The sequence below is a fragment of the Podarcis filfolensis genome, assembly GCF_964270895.1.
Source record: "Podarcis filfolensis genome assembly, chromosome: 2".
In the NCBI taxonomy this organism is placed as follows: domain Eukaryota; kingdom Metazoa; phylum Chordata; class Lepidosauria; order Squamata; family Lacertidae; genus Podarcis; species Podarcis filfolensis.
The window spans coordinates 73,719,422-73,739,098 of record NC_139605.1 but is presented as its reverse complement, the minus strand read 5'-3'; the positions used below and the strand labels follow the sequence as shown (position 1 = coordinate 73,739,098).

The following is a 19,677-nucleotide window of genomic DNA, read 5'->3' as shown; positions in this document are numbered from 1 at the left end:
AGTGTGTATTCACCAATCCCAACATGTTGTGGTTACTAGATACCCCAACACCACTTCTGACTGTCATGTGTTCAGCACAAAAATCTGAAGTGGGCTTCTAACCATATTCCTCGGAATGCAGTTAAAAGTCTCTACAATACTAGGAACCTTGCAGTATTGCTCAGAGGCTTCTGACTATGCCTGGCATGTAGGGGACAGTGTGGGTGGGGGCCAGTATGCATGTAACCTGCTTACAGAGCATATTTAGCACTTGCATTATCATGCTGAATAGCGCTAAAGTTTCTCCTTAATAATATGCTTGTTACTTAGCAACAAAATATGGAAGTAGAGCCTTCAGGATAGGGATAACCGAGAACAAAGCACAAATTTGCACCAGTTATTTCCGAAGACATCGCCCAAGGAAGGAAGGCTGCACAGATGCTCTTTTACTGCACAGTGACACTGCTGAACTTTATGTACGCTGTAATAACTGAATGAAAATTCACTACAACTGCAGTAACAGCAGCACTGCATGTGCAGAGAAGTTCCGAACATGTGGCAAACATTTGTGTAGACATTCACACCACAGATGTTATTTTAAAAGTTAGCAAGTAGTCTTGCTGGTGAGCCACTCTGACCGAGGAGGAAGGGTGTTGTCAGAGAAGTGGCATGCATGTTAAGCCATTACTCCCCTTCTTCAACCTCCCTCCCCCTTAGTTGAAATAGGACTGGCCCAAGACACTTCATTGCTTAAGGTAAAAATAACAAGGTGGCTCCTCTCCCCATCCCATGTACCAAAGCTGCCCAGACCAGCAGTTGAATCTCGGCTATGAGATAGCCGATTGTCTTCAGGTGCAGTGAAGGATGCTATCTTAGGCGTTGCAGGACAGGTCACGCATATCTGCCCACTCCATACACACCCTCAGAATTTGCCACCTGAAGTGCCTGTCTCATGTCAGGGCCAGCCACGACTAGGAAGTAGGTTGAGAAGCAGGGAGATGAGTGTGCAAATAAGCATTTGCTCCCCCTCAATAGTGCTGAGCCTGGAAGTCAGGGGTTGACAACTTGGGAGCCAGAATGGTACCCCTCGGTCAGATTTAGTTCAGGGATTTATCAGTTCCCTGCTTTAGTTTACTGCAATGAATGCACAATGATAGGATATCATTTTATGCCTGATAAAGCTTTTGACTAGCTTTTACAAACTATGCAACTACAGAGATTTTTTTTTTCTTGCAATGCAAATTCAGTTGGAAGCTTGAATTGTTTGGATCAACTTCTGCCATTCCAGATGTCTCTTACATACCATGAATTTCTTTGGCCGTCTTCCTATGTATTCTTTTTCCATCAAGGGTTTAACAGAGTAACATTGATGCAAAGATGTGTTGTTGTTACATTTAATTGCCACTGCCAGCATCTATTGAGTAACCTATTGGCATTTATTTGTGTCAGTGATGGGGTCTTGAAATTTGGCAATGTAAAGTTCTCATTAATCAAACTGACTGCCTTGTAAAAGGAGCTGAGGTTGTTTCCCATCTCCACTTAAAATTGAAGTGTTTGTGATATTGCTAGATATTTTTAAATATCATCCCAGTCTACTGAAATTGATAAAGTTACTTGCCTAAAGAAAGTTTTGTAAATTTAATTTACATTTGTTTATACTTTCTGTGAGATACCTTATCAGCTGCAGTTCTATTTGCAGAAAAGATGAGGCATTCAAAATTCTGGTTTGTGAATATTTTACTAACTTTAAAACATTTACTACTTTGATTAAAGGAGTGTGTCCATTCTCCCCATTCAAATGATTTCATCACTAACCGATTGCTAAGTACTGCTTTGACTGGGCAGAGTAATTAATGCTTAATATTGGCAGCAGTCAAATCTGAGCTTACACATGATATTGTTGGATTTTTCCCCCTAATCTTTTGACTAGAGTCCTAGAATAATTGTGTTTTTTTATTAGGCTGCTTAGAGGATTAAATAGATGCCACTAAATTCTGTGGACTTTTTAAAACAAAAACAAAAAACACCTCATCATACTGTCAGTGCATTCTCTGATGATAGCTTCTGCGGTGACAGAATAATCTGTATTTCCCTGCTACAGAATAATCCAATATTTCCCAGTTATTTGGGCCATACCTTTTTTTAATAGGGAAAATATATTATCCAACTTGCATGCAGTTCTTTTGTAGTACTCTCTGAAGTGGCAGAAATCATGTGGTGAGGCTTTAAAAAATAACACTAGAGCTCTTGAAGGCACACATAAGAGCATTCCATGGTCCTTCTGAAGTGCATTTTCAAAAAACTTTATTTTACTCCCCTTTCATTATATAAACCACCAATGTTGTAAACTGCTCAATAGAGCAAAATATGATTTTTAAGAAGTAGTAATATCAGCAGTCTCCTTCAGTGCTGAAGAGGCCTAGGACTCAAATTTCAAAGCTGTCTCTTTCAGCAAAATGACTAGGCAACATGGTAAATGATATTCATGTATTTATGAGAGTTATTTTTTCTGCTGTTTATGTAAAAAATTGATTAATGTTCAGAATCAAGCACAGGCTGTTCCTGTACTTATCCTCCAGTTAAAAGGGGGTACTGTGTGCTTGGTACCATTGTTTCTGTATCTCAGATCTTGAGAGGTGCTGAAGATTTAATGGTGACATAATGAGTGACCTCTGTCATATTCCTTGATGGGCATCAGCATTTAGCACTTTGTTCTAGTTTAAGAAAAATATAACATTCAGATCATATGTAAAATATAGAAATTAAAATTGACCTTCCCGTGCTTAAAACCAGCCATTAATAAAGATCAAATACAAAAAACCCAAACTACAACCAGCCATTAAAATTTGACCAAACAAATTTTATTTGATTGTTCTTTGAAAGCATTTAATTAATGAAAAAAACTAATTTTTTCTTACCCCTCTTTCAAAGCAGTCAAATTAACCTGACTTGAGCAACAGCAAGTAATTAAACCATGCCCCAACATTTCCCTGCTAAGAAAGTTTTATCCCGATTTCTCTCATTTCCTTAATGTACCAGTAGTTCTTGTCATCACATTACGAGGCAGTAATGATGCACAAATGTGAGTGTAAAGTGGTATGGCCTTCTGAGATGGATTAATTAAAGTTTCTGGCACTAATTATAATAACTACTGCTTTTTATTGTTTAAACCTTATTAAACTCTGCAATCCCTTCAGAAAAACAAGGCTCAGAGAGTAAATTGTGTATGCTGAAAACCTAAGCATACCCTCTTTGAAATTTATCCCCTTCTGCTAGCTTGCCAGTGAGGTTATCATATCTGCCAAGTCTGGGAAGATAAATCTTGGCTTGACTGTCTAAACTGATGTTCATTCTGTACCTAATAATAACACTTTTCCTCTTGTTCAAGACTGTACAACTGTACAGTGATTTTTTAATGTATAGTTTAGGTTCAGCTACAAAAAAATTGTTGCACCTACCTATTGAAGTGTTGGGTGTTTTCCACTGGTTCATATGGCAGATGGATTATCAAAACATGTTACAGAATTTTTTTTATCATAGCAGTGCAGAATATGGTCTTTAAAAGATATATTTCATATCAAAATACCATATCTCACATAATCTGGGTAGTCAATTGTATGCAAAATCCCATGACATGTTGAGGAGGAAAACATTTTTAATGCAAAAGAAGTGTCCTGTCTCACAAAATGTTACCTGTGATCATTATTTTTGCCCTCAGCTATTTTTTCCAGTTTCTGCAACCCACTTTTCAGACTTTTCTGTCCATTGTAATAATAATTGGAATGAAGCTATCTACAAGAGTTCTAGTGTAGTTTTTGTTATGTGAATGGTGCCACGGACCCCCTGAGTGGGTCACACAGACCCCCTGGAGTTCATGGATCACCAATTAGGAACCACTGATCTTGAGCATTAAGGTATTTTCCAAGTCTGTTTTTCCATGTGGATGTGGATATGTGTTTGTCCTGGAAGACACTTTATCCTTGCAAATTGTTTTAAAGGTTTTCAGTAAAGTTTGTAGTCAAAAATGAGAGAATGTAAAGGAAATAATGCACAGTTTGATGGTCACAGCTTTCAGTTTGGTTCTGGGCCCAATACAGAGTGCTAATAGTTATCTTTTAAAGCCCTAAATGGCTTTGGAACAGGATACCTGAAGCGTATTCTCCTCCCATATATACTAGCCTGGGCCTTAAGATCTTCATTGAGCGGCATTCTCCCAGGTACTGGGAATGGATGTACTTTAACTGTGTGTTGAATGCACTTTAAATGTATGGTGTGGATCTGCCCAAGTGACCGATGTTCGTGAAATTTTGCCCTGCAGGAGTGGATACTTCTCCTTTATGGTAGGTCTTCAGCTGCCCTTGTTTTAGTGATAATTCTATGCTACAGCAAGTCTTTTACTGTAGCCCATTGACCTAAGAATGGCAAATTTTGCCTTTTAAATTACCGTGCCAAGGTGAATGGGGGTGGGATGGGAATGATTTGAGAATTGAACCTCCAGCTGTTTGTAGTTGAGTGTGAGAGAAGCAGCCTGACATTTGAGGAGCCCAGAGAATGTTATCCTCTCATTATACATTCAGTATGCAGTCTTTTTGCAACTGCAGGTGGCTAGCATGGTTGCAGGCATGCAGAGTTCCTGTACTGATCTTCCAGTGACAGAGGTGTTTTAAGAAATTACAGTGACATGATTCTAACCAAAATTGAAACACTGTGTTGTACGTCACTAGAATTTTTAAAAATGGAGTGAGTTGAAAGTTATGTGAAGTATTCTGTTGGCAGTTTAACTGAACATGAAATAAAATCCTGTGGAAGTAGTAGCTTTTGAAATAAGGCAAAACAGTGATAGTGCTTCGCTGATAGGAGCAGCTATAAACTTAATCATTGCTAGTGAGTTTGTCAGCTAACATTTCCGCTTCAAGCTTATGCCAATCTTCTAATTAAGTGATGAGCTCAAATAGCTGAAGAGAGCTATTAATGGCATTTAGTTAATTGGCTAATGTGATCCTACCAATAAATGTCACAGTGGGACAAACTGTTAATGTACTGTTAACTAAAACCAGTAGATCTTAGCTGAGCTGGGAAGTAGCTTGTAGATCATCCCTTCTAGAGAAAGGAATAATACTTAAGAGTCAAGGATTGAGAGATCATTATGTGATTCTACTAGCTGAGAAGATTTGTGTCTCAGTTGTGGCTGCTGGGCACTCAGTTCAGCTCCAATTTAGGCTTAATGGTGGTAGACTTACAATGGATTTTCACCAGGCTTCCTGCCAGCATTGTGTGTTTGCCCAACAAACCTGGATAGAACGGTTGCATCTCATATCTTCCAAACTAGTAATCTAATGATAATGATAATAATTTATTATTTCTACCCCGCCTATCTGGCTGGGTTTCCCCCGCCACTCTGGGCAGCTTTCAACAGAACATTAAAAACAGAATAAAACTTCAAACATTAAAAACTTCCCTAAACAGGGCTTCCTTCAGTTACTCTTATTTATACGATAATAAAATGTGCTCTCAATACCAATCCCAATACCACTTCTAGTGTACACCAGCAGAATTCCCATTTTAGACTACAGTGGTACCTCGGGTTACATACGCTTCAGGTTACAGACTCCGCTAACCCAGAAATAGTACCTCGGGTTAAGAACTTTGCTTCAGGATAAGAACAGAAATCGTGACGCTGCGGCAGCGGGAGGCCCCATTAGCTAAAGTAGTGCTTCAGGTTCAGAACAGTTTCAAGTTAAGAACAGACCTCCGGAACGAATTAAGTACTTAACCCAAGGTACCACTGTATATGAAAGGAATTGGAGATTTGTTGTGACTCATGGTGAACAGGCAAAATCCCCTTTATTCTTAAAGTGCTTCAACTGTTGTGTTAGATGACCTGAACTCTAAGCAATCTAATCCTTAGTCATTTGTCTATTACACACGTTTGTTGCAGAGATTGTACTTTTGATGTTCTACCTTACACTTAACCCAGTCCAAAACAATATATTCTCTCATTCACTATAATGAAGGAAGAGAGCATAATCAAGCTGTAAATAGAAGAGGACCTATGACAAAAATTAGTATCCTGACAGCATGCAGGGTAAGCTTCTCAGCAGGATGGATACCTGGGGAGAAGAAAAAAGGTGTTGAGAAACAGCAAGAATGTTGGAATTGCCTCTAAGCCATTTCTATAATTAATGTTTGGGGGAAGCAAAAAATAAATAAATCAAATCATTTGGTATACGTTTACATTCATTGTGTTTGTGTTCAAAGATGAGGCTAGCTGTTACTAAACCCAAATGCTTACTGAAGTTGCTGTTTAGAATCTGATGACATACTAGTGGGATTCAAAATGTTCCATTTAATTGTTCTTTAAAGTGTATGAAGGTGGGGATGTGATACAGGGAGGGAGTTTGAAAAGCTTTCATACACTTGTCCATAATAGTTTGGAGTCTGCCAGATTTGCACTCAACCTATAAATTTCCTCTAAATTCAGTGTGTGACTACAATTCTTGTATATTTGAGGCCTGCCAACAAGCTGGTTGTTTTGTGAACAGTTACATCTACTGTTCTGGATTTTTTAGATGGTCAGCACAAAAGGCAACTTGTTCTAGTTGCATAAAACATAAAGAAGCAGCAGATTTGCATGGTCAAGTATCTAAAGAAAAGACTATTATTACCCTACAGTCCTACCAGCATACACAACTAACCCCCTTTTAAACATCATAATCGGTTGTAGCTTATTTTGAGATACAGTAATTGGCCCTAGGTCAGACAATAAGTGTTTTATGACAGAGCAAGGATTTAAACCTGGGTCTCCAACCCACGTCCAACACTTTAGTCACTGCACCAAAACATATTAGGCACACAAAATATGAATGGGACCAACCTGACTTTTCAGATGATTCATTACTTGCATTTTCTGGCAGCATTCTTCAACCTTAGATAGTTCACCTTAATTTTCCTTTGCTTTGAGACCATTATTCTGTTAAATATTTTAATGAATTCACAGCCTGCTGAGCACTATACCATATTGAATTGGTAAACATAAAACGTATCTTATTGGATGAATGAAATTAAACTATATAATCTGCTAGCTGTAAGCTAGGGGTGTCTGTTACTCTTTTCAAAAAGAGATAATTGACGTTTGTGCAACTCCTGTGGAGACACATATTCGGCTTCTAGAATATATCCTATTGGATTTCCAGTAGCCGCTTAAATGCAGCCAATGTGACTTGTTTATACAGTACCAGTGTTGGAAGAGTTTCCATTTTTATTTATTTCCCCCCATTTATGCTGTTGTTTCTAGCTCTTGCTACTCAGAAACACAAAGTATTTTTTGTGAGACGTATTCTTCGAAGATTCCTACAGCTCACTTGAGTGCAAGTTTCATTTTAGATATTCTTTGGAGAATTTGGCATTTGTTGCAAAAAGAGTCAGATAATTGTTGCTTAGTTTTCCTAGCTTCAATGATCAACTAAATCAACTAAACATTGAAATCTGGTAACTTGCTCAACACTGAAGAACTACTGACAACTTGTATATTTCTGTTTGCACAAACATGATCAGCAAAAGATTAGGCAAATATTTGTCTCCTCTTTCAGTCATGTCTGGTGAATAAGAGCCATCTTATCCTCAAACATTCAAAATTATGAAATGGCCACTATAATATTGACAAGTATTTTTGCATTTTATTCACTATCCTGCTTGTAGTAACTACATGAGTGTTCTATACAGCAGAAGTGTAAAATGTTAAGGGAATGTGTTTGGTGATGAGAACACAGTAAAGAAATGTTTGTATGTATTCCTGGTGTGAAGCACTACATGTTTAGGGCTGTGCATCTACCCTTCACATTCATATATGTTTCAGAGATCACCAGTTTAAAAGGCCAAAAGCATACAGCAATGGGAGACAGGCTCCAGTGGAAATCCACTCCTTATATTAAAATCTTGCATTTAATGATTAACAATTCAGCGTATTTTGATCATATCTGGCAACTCAGAAATAGAAGAGTGAAATGTATTTTTGCCTTTTGTGACGAGATGCTCTTACTTAATAGTTGGCTCTTGGGGCAATGGCATTCTGAAACTTTTTTTGTTACAAATGATTAATCAGACTGTAACAGATGTCACAAAAAGTGAAGAAACCCAAAAACACTGTGGAAGATAAGAATGGAGTGCTGTTGTGAAAAGGCATTTGAGCTGGGGAGGAGATAACCAAAAGTTGTTACTCAGTTTGAACAGCTCTCAACCAGAGAAAAGGAGCAAGTTGTTTCAACACAGTGCCTGATTTCTTCTCTTCTCCCCCACCCCCAGTTGCACTAGGTCGTAATCAGCCCTTGAAAAAGGAAAAACCAAAATGGAAAAGTGATTATCCGATGACAGATGGACAACTGCGCAGCAAAAGAGACGAATTTTGGGACACCGCACCTGCTTTTGAAGGCCGCAAGGAAATCTGGGATGCCTTGAAGGCTGCAGCACATGCATTTGAGAACAATGATCATGAACTTGCACAGGCAATCATTGATGGTGCAAACATAACATTACCTCATGGTAAGTATGCCCATAATGAATGGACTTTAGCAGCAGTGAGTAGAAAATAATTTCACTTAGACATCTTTCCTGAAGTCATGCTTTCCAAATGACTAGGTCCACATGTAAATGAATATAATGACTGCTTTTTGATGTTAATTATTTAGAAAAGTTTAGCATTATGACAAAGGAGCCTCAGTAACCTTCAAGTTTACACATTCCCCACCTTCTGATAGAACCATGTGGTTCTATCAGGAACAGATTGTGAGTTTCATCTTCAGAGTTGTGTATGTTTCCTTTCTGACATCATCAGCCAGCGTTAAAATTGTGAGTACAATATACACCACAGCTCCACAAATGCATAAAGTGATTAGTATCAAATAACAATTTGTGTTCTACTACTCCATTGTCAAACTGCGGGAGGCAGTGGAAGACAGATGTGCCTGGCGTTCTGTGGTCCACAGGGTCACGAAGAGTCGGAAACGACTAAACAACAACAAACTCCATTGTCATACAGTCGTACCTTGGAAGTCGAACGGAATCCGTTCCAAAAGTCCATTTGACTTCCAAAACGTTTGGAAACCAAAGCACAGCTTTGGGTTGGCTGCAGGAAGCTCCTGCAACCAATCGGAAGCTGTGGAAGTCCCGTCGGAAGTTTGGCTTCCAAAAATAGTTCACAAAGCGGAACAGTCACTTCTGGGTCTGCAGCATTTGGGAGCCAAACATTCCAGAACTAGACTGTTCAAAAACCAAGGTACGACTGTACTCAGTTTAAGAGATAGTACCTCTTTTCTTATAGGGACACGGGTGGCGCTATGGGTTAAACCACAGAGCCTAGGACTTGCCGATCAGAAGGTTGGTGGTTCGAATCCCCATGCCGGGGTGAGCTCCCATTGCTCGGTCCCTGCTCCTGCCAACCTAGCAGTTGGAAAGCACGTCAAAGTACAAGTAGATAAATAGGTACCGCTCCAGCGGGAAGGTAAACGGTGTTTCCGTGCACCGCTCTGGTTCGCCAGAAGCGGCTTAGTCATGCTGGCCACATGACCTGGAAGCTGTACGCCGGCTCCCTCAGCCAATAAAGTGAGATGAGCGCCACAACCCCAGAGTCGGCCACGACTGGACCTAATGGTCAGGGGTCCCTTTACCTTTACCTTTACCTCTTTTCTTTGAAGCAAGAGAAAGACCTGGGAAAGACTGACATGACACATCTCTAGAAATCCTTTCTGGGGACAGTAGAAGTTCCTGGTAACCCTCTAAAAGCAATCATTTAAGCAATTGTTCCTTTTATGCTTGTAACTGTTGGATTGTTACCAACCTTTATGCTGTAAGAAGAAATGGGAATGTGTGTTTTTTGTTCTGCTCCTCTAAAGAGCAGGGTTTGGTTCACATTCTTGCTGTATCATCTCCTTCCTTTGCCATGTCTTGTAATTATTTGAAACCATCGGTAATGTGAACATCTATACTCCACTTTCTGAAAAGCCCGCTTTTATAACCTTTTTCTAGGCAGCCTCTTAGCATAACCCTTTTTCTGATCTTCACCAGCAAAGTACTGTTAACACACTGAGAATGAATAGTTGCTTAGTCAGGTCTCAACTGTCCTCTTTCACTTCTGCTTTCTCTGTTCTTTGCCTCATACCTCAGCTGATTTTTCCCTACTGAAAGATAACTTCCAACTAACAGTTAACCAGCCCATTCATTATGGACCAGAACCACCAGGAAATCAGAATCTGTTGTTTCCCAGACCCAGTCAAGATGGATTTACCTTATCCTGGCCTTGTCTGTAAAAATTAGAAGCGCTTGTGTCTCCCTCCAGCCTTCAGAACCTGTTACCCAGCAGCTACAGTCAAACCTTGGTTCCCGAACGCCGCCGATTTGGAACGTTTCCGCTCCCAAACACTGAAAACCCAGAAGTAATTGCTCTGGTTTTCGGTCGTTTTTCAGAAACTGAACAGGCTTCCGGAACGGATTACAACCAAGGTTTGACTGTACCTTGAAATATGCCTGCAACAGAATAGGAGCACGAGACCTCAGACTTATGGCAGTTACACTCGGACATCAACAGTTCTGACATCACAGAAATCATTTTCAAAGCACAAACCATGAATGGGCATATACATAGCATATGAATTATGTGTGTATTCTAGCAGCTTTTCATCCTACAAGGAATGAACTGCTCAGGGACTTGGTTTGAGGTAAAAGAAATTAAGAGCTGGTGGGAAGTATCTAAAGCAAGGGGTGGGAAACCTTTTTTGGACTGATGGCTGTTGGGGCTGCATTCCAGACATGGGTGGGGCCAACCCCAAATTAGCCTGGGCATGACAGTTCACAGTCACACATCCTTAATTTACACACACACACATGTAGACCCTTAACACAGATGCTCTGTCTATTTCTCCACCCTCCAGTCCTGTGCACAGAGAAAGCGACTCCTGTTTCTCAGTGCACAGAGAGGAAATGCTGCAAGCTGCTCTTGCTGGATAGCAACTCCTAGCAGCTTCTCTCTGTACACACTTTTCTCCATGCAAAAAGACGAATCCTTTAGAGAACCCCTGGAGCATCTCCTCTCTTAGTTGACGCACAGCTGTTTTCTGAACAGTTGAACAGTGGGAGGGGGAGCTTTTAAACAAGATAGTGCTCAGTTGTTCAGGAAAGAACTGAGCAGTGACAAAGAAGGAGTCACTTAGTTGGGCTCCTGTTGTGTTTGCTGAGGGGTGGGACTTCAGGGAGGGACCTGAGTGAGCTGGAGCTGGCTCATGGGCTAGAGGGTCTCCAGTGCTTGACTTAAAGGGACCCACAGCTAGGATCACATAAAATATATATATTTGTTATGCATGCTCTGGCCAGTGTCACCATCCAGTGAAGCAAGGAATACTGGGTCAGCTTCAGCATCTCTGTCCAAGCAAAACCACTTGCAAAGTAAGTTCAGCTTGGCCTCAACTGGATATATATGCCACTTTACATCTTGCATAAACACAAGAGACCTGCTGGGTCCGGTCAATGGCCAGACTAGGCTTATTCAAGTAGTGTTTCATTTTAACAAGTAGTTATTACTCCTGCTTAAAGAAGAATCTTTCCTTCAGTTCCTTCCTCACTTTTAACTCCTTTATGAGGATGAACAGTGGATAATTTTTCCTGTGGACCAATACAGCTTATAAAGAATTTTATGGTGCCCTGGATACAAGATGATATGGCACCAAAAGTAATTATTTTTGGCAGTGTCACCAAAGTTTGTTATTACCTGGTTCAAAACACACATTTTTCAGCTCATACTATTCAGCTATATTACAAATTGAATAGCATTTTTCAACAAATGTTCACTAGCTTGAAATGTAAAACAAACTTTTCTGCTTGTGTGCTTGGTGTTCAGCATACTAAATGCCCAAAGTCACTGCTTTGTAGGTGCATGCATTCAAGTTATTTAATATTAAGGTTTTATTTCTTGTAATTGTGGCAAACTTTCAAATTCTCTTCACTAGGTAAGATGTTGCTCAGAGCAGATGTAGGAACATATAAAGCCGCCTTATACTGAGCCAAACCATTTGTCCATCTAACTCAGTGTCATCTACACTGACTGCCAGTGGCTATCCAGGATTTCAGGAAGGGGACATTCCTAAACCAACTTGGTGGTTTACTATTAGGCCTTTGCAAAGTTCTGAAACCTTTTGGGCAGTTCATTAATATTTAATGGAGCTCTAATATCTCTATATTTATCTCAAAGTGTTCATATTTATTTTATTGCTGGGCTGTATTCATCAAAACAGGGAAAGCTAGGTTGTATTTATCAAATCCTAGGTCATGTGTAGCATCTATTACGAAAGATAACACACCCTATTGATATTGTCAAATTACGCTTAATAATAGTACTGACAAAACAGGACTCTCCTTGTTTTTGCCATTTACATTCCTGGAAGGTTTCCCAAAATGCTGGGAGGTACTTCAGGAAGATAACTAGAATCCACAGTCTTTGTTGTTGCCACCAACCAAATACCTGTCACAAAGATTTTTCTTTGTGCCTGTCAGGGAACTGCCATCAGTGCAGGAGGGTGAGAGCAAAAGCCAGATGAATTATAGAGAGCCTCCAGGGATCGTGGGAAGTAGCTCCTCTTCTGCGGAAGAGAATAAACGCGGCTCCAGTGGAGAGGAGGTGCAGGAGTCAGAAATGGCGAGGCGGTCCCAGGACTCCTTACCTGGGGGGAGGGAAGGGGTCCTCCGCTGCCCACGCCCTCTTTGTGCAGAAAGCATTCGCGCAGAGAGGGGAGGCGCCGACTGGGCGTCAAGGAGCTTCTTTGCTGGGGGAAGTTTAAGAACCGCCCACTCACGGATTCTGCCAGCGATTGAGCCAGCCACGGGAGAGTGGCGCTCCGGACAGATAAAGTTTACTTTGGCAGCCAAGCCAGGTTTTCACAGCCAGGCAGGGAGATATTTGCCTGCTTGCTCCCGAGCAACCCCTTGGAAACATAACAGTGCCTTATGAGTACATAAAAGTCAGGGTTCTGCACAACAACTTCAGTTCCCACAAGATATTGAATGTCAACCTCTCTCTTCTGGGCTGCCACCCACACCTGCTCAGCATAAATGAGGAACTCATTGAGTTTGTTGCAGCGCCTTCCAGTGGCCCTGCAAGCTTCAAGCTTGTATAGTACACTTCTTACATGAATAAGATATTCTTGGAGAGCAAAAATGCAAAGTAATGTATGAAGTGACCCTAAATTGATACAGGGCAAAGGAGATTTGGAGGTGGAGTAGAGAAAATGTGAATGAGCAAAAGAAAAAGAGCACGTGCACACAACTGTACAACATATGTTCAATTATTACCTCTATTGACTTCTCATAGGTGCAGGTTCATTGTGCCTCCCTTGAAGTAGCCACTCTGGGCCCAAAACCGGATTTACTTTTTCAGTGAAAATAGTGAACAATTTTTTGTAGTGGCCCACTGAATCATTACCCTGATCTATGAAAGAATGCTCTGGTGACCAAGTTTAAAACTGCAGTTTCAAAAAGTATATTGGCACAGATTGAAAATTAGCCCCAAGAGTAGTATTTGTTGTTTTCCCATTGGTATGAATAATGGTTTATGGAGTACAAGAGGACAGGTCCTGCCTAGAGGGCTTACATTCAGCTGGTTCAACACAGGAGAGAGAAATGGAGGCAGGGTTGAAGAAGGAAATAACAATCAGTTTCACTTTCTTATACTTAGATTTAAATACAATAGAGTATGGTTTCCAGGGGATTGTGCCAATAACTTCACGGGAAAGAGCTTTTGAGAAGGGAATTGAAGGAATTGCAGTGGGACCACGCAGGTGATTTGGGAGGCAGTTCACAGCATAAGAGGCAGGAAGGGCGACAGGATGAAGTCATTAGATGTTACAGGAAACCTGACTCTCTTGGTCAAGGATACATTGGGCAGAGAAGGGGAGAAGAGTGAGGGTGAAGGCAAGGTAGGGCTTTGAAGCTGAAATGAAGAGGGTGAACAGGAAACCAGTGTAAGAATTTCAGGAGGAATTAATCAGTGAGTTGAGATGGGTGAAGAATTTTGGCAGCATAGTGCAGGATAACAGTAACTGTGTGAATCAGGCAGGAATGTGTTCCTGGTTGGCAGCTCATTAGCCGGCTTAAAACTAGTAATGTGGGCTCCAGACAGAAAGATGATGCATCTTTGCAATACTTTGAGATTAGTTAATGCTCCTATTTAGTACTTGCTGTTTCCTTTAGCTGTCACAATTTTAAAGGAAGTTACTATGAGAATAAAACAAATGGTATGAATGCCCAGTTTACTGAAACAGTCAGTGATATTCATATAGGTTTTGTTTGAAGCTAGCTTAATGAGGGATGTTGCTAGTGCTTTCTTGAATTTCTGCTTGTTTACTCGTTGGTTTTGTCCTTTTAAAAATGTGCTCTAGGGTCTTCATTCTGAGTGCCACATTTGCACAAACAAACCTTAATGAGGATGGTGGTTAGAATTCAATATAATCATGTTTGTGAGCATGACAGCTAGAATGAAAAATACGGTCAAGAACTATTTAGCATACTGCAGACCTCTTTCCCTCCCCTATCTCCCTCCAACTTTATATTTTTTTTAAAAAAAATATTTATTGAAATTTTACAGACAAAAGAGAATTACAGAATAAGAAAAGAAAAATAAGAATAAAAAGAAAAAAGATACAAAAATGCAAAGAAAAATACAAAATACATAAGGAAATAAAAAACAATTAAAAAACAAATCAATCTTTTCGTATCTTATATTTCAATTACTTGTTTCCTGACCTCCTCACACCTCCCTTTTTTGTATTCCAATTCACATGGTTAATTCAGCAAATCCTTTCCCTCTTTGTATTTATCTTAATTCTATATCTTAACATATTATAACTTTATATTTCATCTAATTATCAGTCCATTTTTACATATTCTTTTAAACCTTATTGCTAAAGCCACTTCATTTCAATCCAACTTCATTTTAGCATTCATTAATTTTACAATGTTTCTGCAAATAGTCTTTAAACTTCTTCCAATCTTCTTCCACCAACTCTTCTCCCTGGTCTCGGATTCTGCCAGTCATTTCCGCCAATTCCATATAGTCTATCACTTTCATCTGCCATTCTTCCAAGGTGGGTAGATCTTGTGTCTTCCAATACTTTGCGATGAGAATTCTTGCTGCTGTTGTTGCATACATAAAGAAAGTTCTGTCCTTCTTTGGCACCAATTGGCCGACCATGCCCAGGAGAAAGGCCTCTGGTTTCTTCAGGAAGGTATATTTAAATACCTTTTTCATTTCACTCCCTCCAACTTTATAGAAATCCAGCTTCAACTGCTACTAATTGAATGGGGGCAGCTTTCATTCTGTACTGTTGTTGCACACAAACAGCAATATATGAGTGTTAAATTGTATACCTTCAACAGATTTGCTGTTTCCAAGAGCTAGCTCTTAACTCAGGGATTGCCAGCATGGTGTCTGCAAGTGCCAGTGTATCCACTCTCAAAAATCCACAAGACAAGGCTACTTGCTCTTCCTGCTCAGTTCCTATTTGTACTTAGCCTCTGCTATATGAAACATGTCCCCATATACATGCCCACATTTCATTGGATATCAGGACTGAAGGCATGCTTCCAACATTCAGCTTCATTGGATGTCCATGAGTTCTACTGTTATTTTTTATTGTTTTTATGAAAGACTTTCTGGGGTTACAAAAGTACATACATCATCTCTGTTTTCAGATCATAAAGTCCTTTCTACAGATCAGTTATATTTGATGTGACATTTTAATGCTGTATACAGTATAAGGTTGGGGGAGAAGAGAGGTAGGGGGAGAAAAGGGGGTAGTAAACTTTCATTCTTTTACATAGTATATGTGCAAGTTGTCATCATCACTGTATGTAGGTTCTCTTTCTATTCATTTATTAGTTTTCATTGGTGTTGAGAGAAGTTGGGGGGGCCCAGGGTGTGCTTGGTTGCCTTCAATTGACTGCAGTGAGTTTTGTTTGCATGGGGGTGGGGGCTGTTGGGTCAAGTTAGCCAAATTCAGTGGCGTAGCGTGGGTTGTCAGCACCCGGGGCAAGGCAAGTAATTTGCGCCCCCTAACCTGTGGATTTGCGCCCCCTAACCCGTGGATTTGCCCTAACCCCAGATGTTGCGCCCGGTGCGGCTGGCCCCCCCTGCACCCCCCACGCTACGCCACTGGCCAAATTGATTCATATGCTGTTGGAGGGTTCTTGTTGAGGTCTACTGTTATGAAAGAGGAAGAAAAGGCTTTTTATCTAACTATTTTTTCCATGCCATGCATAAGAGAAGATAGGCAAAGAGCTTTTTTCTATGAGCAATGCGTCAGTGTCTGTTGACACATATTTGGGGCAGCGGAGAGGCCAGTTAAGTTGTGTAGCTTAAAACCATTGTGCTAGCATAACTGTTATGTTGAATACTGCCCTATATTTCCTGTAATATGTTGAAGTTTGTTCTTAAATTCTCCTGAGAGTAGTTAATGTTCATTTGAATACATAAAATTAGGCAGTTTTTTGTGGTCTTGTGTAGCCACACACAAGATTTACACTGTGTTGGAGTAACAACTTAGAAATGTCTGGAGCTAAAATGGCACAAGTAGGCATTCAAGCTGCTCCTCTTTAGGGAGAAACCCCCAAAGTAGATATCTGTATCGAGAGCTGTGTTAGAAACAGAAATATGAAAGCTAGGAGCTAATGGCACCTTAAACCTAGGTTGTGGGCACCACAATGGAGTGTCTTGGCGCGCTTTCTTTATAACAAGAATACTAAGCTGAAAATCAGTGAATCGCAGCTAGTATCTTATGTTCATTTTTCACATGGTCTAGTCCTCATCTGAAGACTGCAAAAAACAACAACCAAAGCCATACTTCCCCTGCCCACCCGCCCTAATATTCTTATGAGGGTCCCTTCTCCAGTCTTAAGAGAGTGGCTGGAAGTGGGGAGGCAGAAACGGTCCTCCTTTTCTTCCAGCAGTGGCAGTTTTAATCTGAAATTTTAAGCTCAGTGCTGCACCCAGAGCTCAGAAACTGCTCGCCTTAATGAAATTCCTCCTCACAAAACGCACTTAGAACAATGGGAGTTTCAAACGTTGCTCAAGAGGCAGATGAATGTCTTCCTGCTCAGTTCTCTTTTGACTGCTGCCAAAGCAAGAACATCAAAGAATGTTCTCGGCCATAGCTATGAAGAAAGTAAAGTTCTTTTTAATGGCTTTGTCATTCAGACAAGAAGCAGGCAAAATGTGAAGTGTACCACCCTCAGTTTGTGATTGATGATCCCCAGTATCCAAGGATTATTTTTAAACATCATTGCAACTTCCACAACATCTCTTATCTGCTGAGCCCATTTAAAATGTGTTTCAGAATTGAATTAGAAGCAAGAAGGAGGCACACATTATCTTAGTAGGGGTTTTTTAAATGGAACATTGCTCACAAAGCTGGGGGGGGGAGTTGGCTCTCCACTTTCAGTGCTGCTCCTTGCTCCTCACTGGTAAGAACTATCCAGTATTTCCTTCCTATCCTGTCACTGACTGGTTTTTACAGCTGGTCACTTTAGCTCTTGTGCCTTCAAGCCAAGTCTTAATAATGTCTGTCCCTGTTTCTTTAAAACTAAAGTGCCCAGCTTCCACAATTCATCAAATTCTATTGCTGTTTTGCTAAGCAGCTCAGGCAGAAAATTATGTGCATTCTTAGATACTTGCTTTAAAGGGCAATAATATGTTGACCTCCAAATGTAAATAGCAAACTGCTTCCATGGAAATTATTGAAATGCCTTTTGAGAAATGTGTATAAGTATGGCAGATAATTTTAGAGAAACGCAAAGCTGAATAGTGCAATGATACTTTGTTATCATTGTCTTGTATCCAGCTGCAATGCTTTTTGCCCATGAAAGCTGCTCTGCTAATATATTAGAGCTCAGCCCTGGTGAATCAGAGAGTGGATAGTAATGCAGTAATGTGGTTAGGAGGATTAAAGCATGAGTACGCTTTTCTCTAGTTTATAGATTCTTGTGTATCAACAGCTCAGATTACTATATGCATCCCTTTTCATATACTCATGCAAAGAATTGTAAGAAATGAAATTAACTGGTTCCAGAAACTGGAATATGCAGATTTGTATAATTTCCTTACTTGGCTGCCATTATTCTGCCTGTGGTGAAACTGTCCACTCTCTTCCTTGTTCCTCACACAGTGAGTGGAAGGCATGATGCAAACCCTGACCTTGTGAATGCTGAAACAGGTGTTAGGTTCCTGGCAGGGCCAGAGGATTTTACATATCTGAACACAGAGAGGAGGAGGGTACATAGGAAGAGCAGCAGGTCTTCCTGGAGACCTTCTCATTGCAGCTATGGTAATATCTGCGCTTGTCCTTCCCCATCAATGCTCTGGTGGCAGAGGAGGCAAAATAGAGATGGCAAAAACAATCTGCTGTGTGCCAAGTCCTCCTGTTCCTTCAAACTCCACCCCAAACCCGCCAAGAGCTGCCAGCTGGTGTACTGATTTCCTTTCCATTGTGGCCAATGGGAAGCAAAGTCTCTCTTTTTTTTAAGCCAACAAAAGACACACCCAAAAAGGAAAAATATTCCCTTCTGCCCTGCCAACAGAAGGCCAGCCAAGGCATTGGGTTTGACAGTTCTTCTGCCTTCAGTCCTCTCTTCCCCCGCCCACTCTGGATTGCTGTGGACTTTGCCTGTGGGCCATAGGCAACCACAGCACAATTCATTAGGGTGTGCATTCAATTATTATTATTTGATTATTTTAGTGAAGAAAGAATAGGAGGGAATGATAAGGCAAGGAGGAGATACAGAAATAAAAACCTAACAAAACAAGTGCAACACAAGTAGCCCAAAAAACCAAAACAGATTTTTCCAGTGGAGAAAAAGACCTGTGCTAAGCTGGACAGGTTTTGGGCAGATCTGGATGGGTGAGGGCATCCTCTTTGTGTATCACAAAAGTAGCTCCTCACCCCCACAGATATTATCTACACAAAAGGTGGGCAGGAAAGCTTGGATGCAGGCAGGACCATAGGGCAGAGATGCATGTATTCAAAAGAAAAAGACTGGAATGGATCTGCAGCTTCTGCCTGCGGAGGAGGGGGTTCTTCTTCCCTTACTGCCACCACTGGAGCCAGTCACCCCACTACTGTTTCCAGAGACAGTTGCAGGAAGAAATTGCAGATCCTTTCCAGCCTTTTTATTCTACAGTGGTACCTCGGGTTAAGAACTTAATTCATTCTGGAGGTCCGTTCTTAACCTGAAACTGTTCTTAACCTGAAGCACCACTTTAGCTAATGGGGCCTCCCGCTGCTGCTGCTGCCGCGCCACAGCTGCGCAATTTCTGTTCTCAGCCTGAAGCAAAGTTCTTAACCGGAGGTACTATTTCTGGGTTAGCGGAGTCTGTAACCTGAAGCGTATGTAACCTGAGGTACCACTGTACTTATATCTCTCTCCCTTTGCTTCCCTTGTTCCCCATTTTTTAAAAACATTAGGGTATGCCCGGGCACACCTAGCACACCTCCTGCACTTGCCTGTGCTATGGACATTCATAGAATAGGAAATGTTGGCTTGTTAGACGTTAATTAGAATTAGAAATGTGAACATTTCAAGGTTTTAATGCATATGGGAAGCCATCTAGATATTTATCTGCTTGTTTTTAATCTGTCTTTACATGCTTTTACTATTGTACATAGCTAT

The 19,677-nt window shown here is 40.7% G+C and overlaps 1 protein-coding gene across 3 annotated transcripts in view; it reads left to right on the top strand.

The window, feature by feature from the left end:
• The window catches only part of UBTD2 (ubiquitin domain containing 2), a 43,827-nt gene that overhangs the window by 16,609 nt on the left and 7,541 nt on the right, over window positions 1–19,677 (top strand). For all 3 annotated transcript variants that reach the window (XM_083594208.1, XM_083594210.1, XM_083594209.1), the window contains exon 2: window positions 8,281–8,517. In XM_083594208.1, coding sequence (XP_083450334.1) covers window positions 8,281–8,517 — 237 coding nt within the window. The remainder of the gene's footprint in view (window positions 1–8,280; window positions 8,518–19,677) is intronic.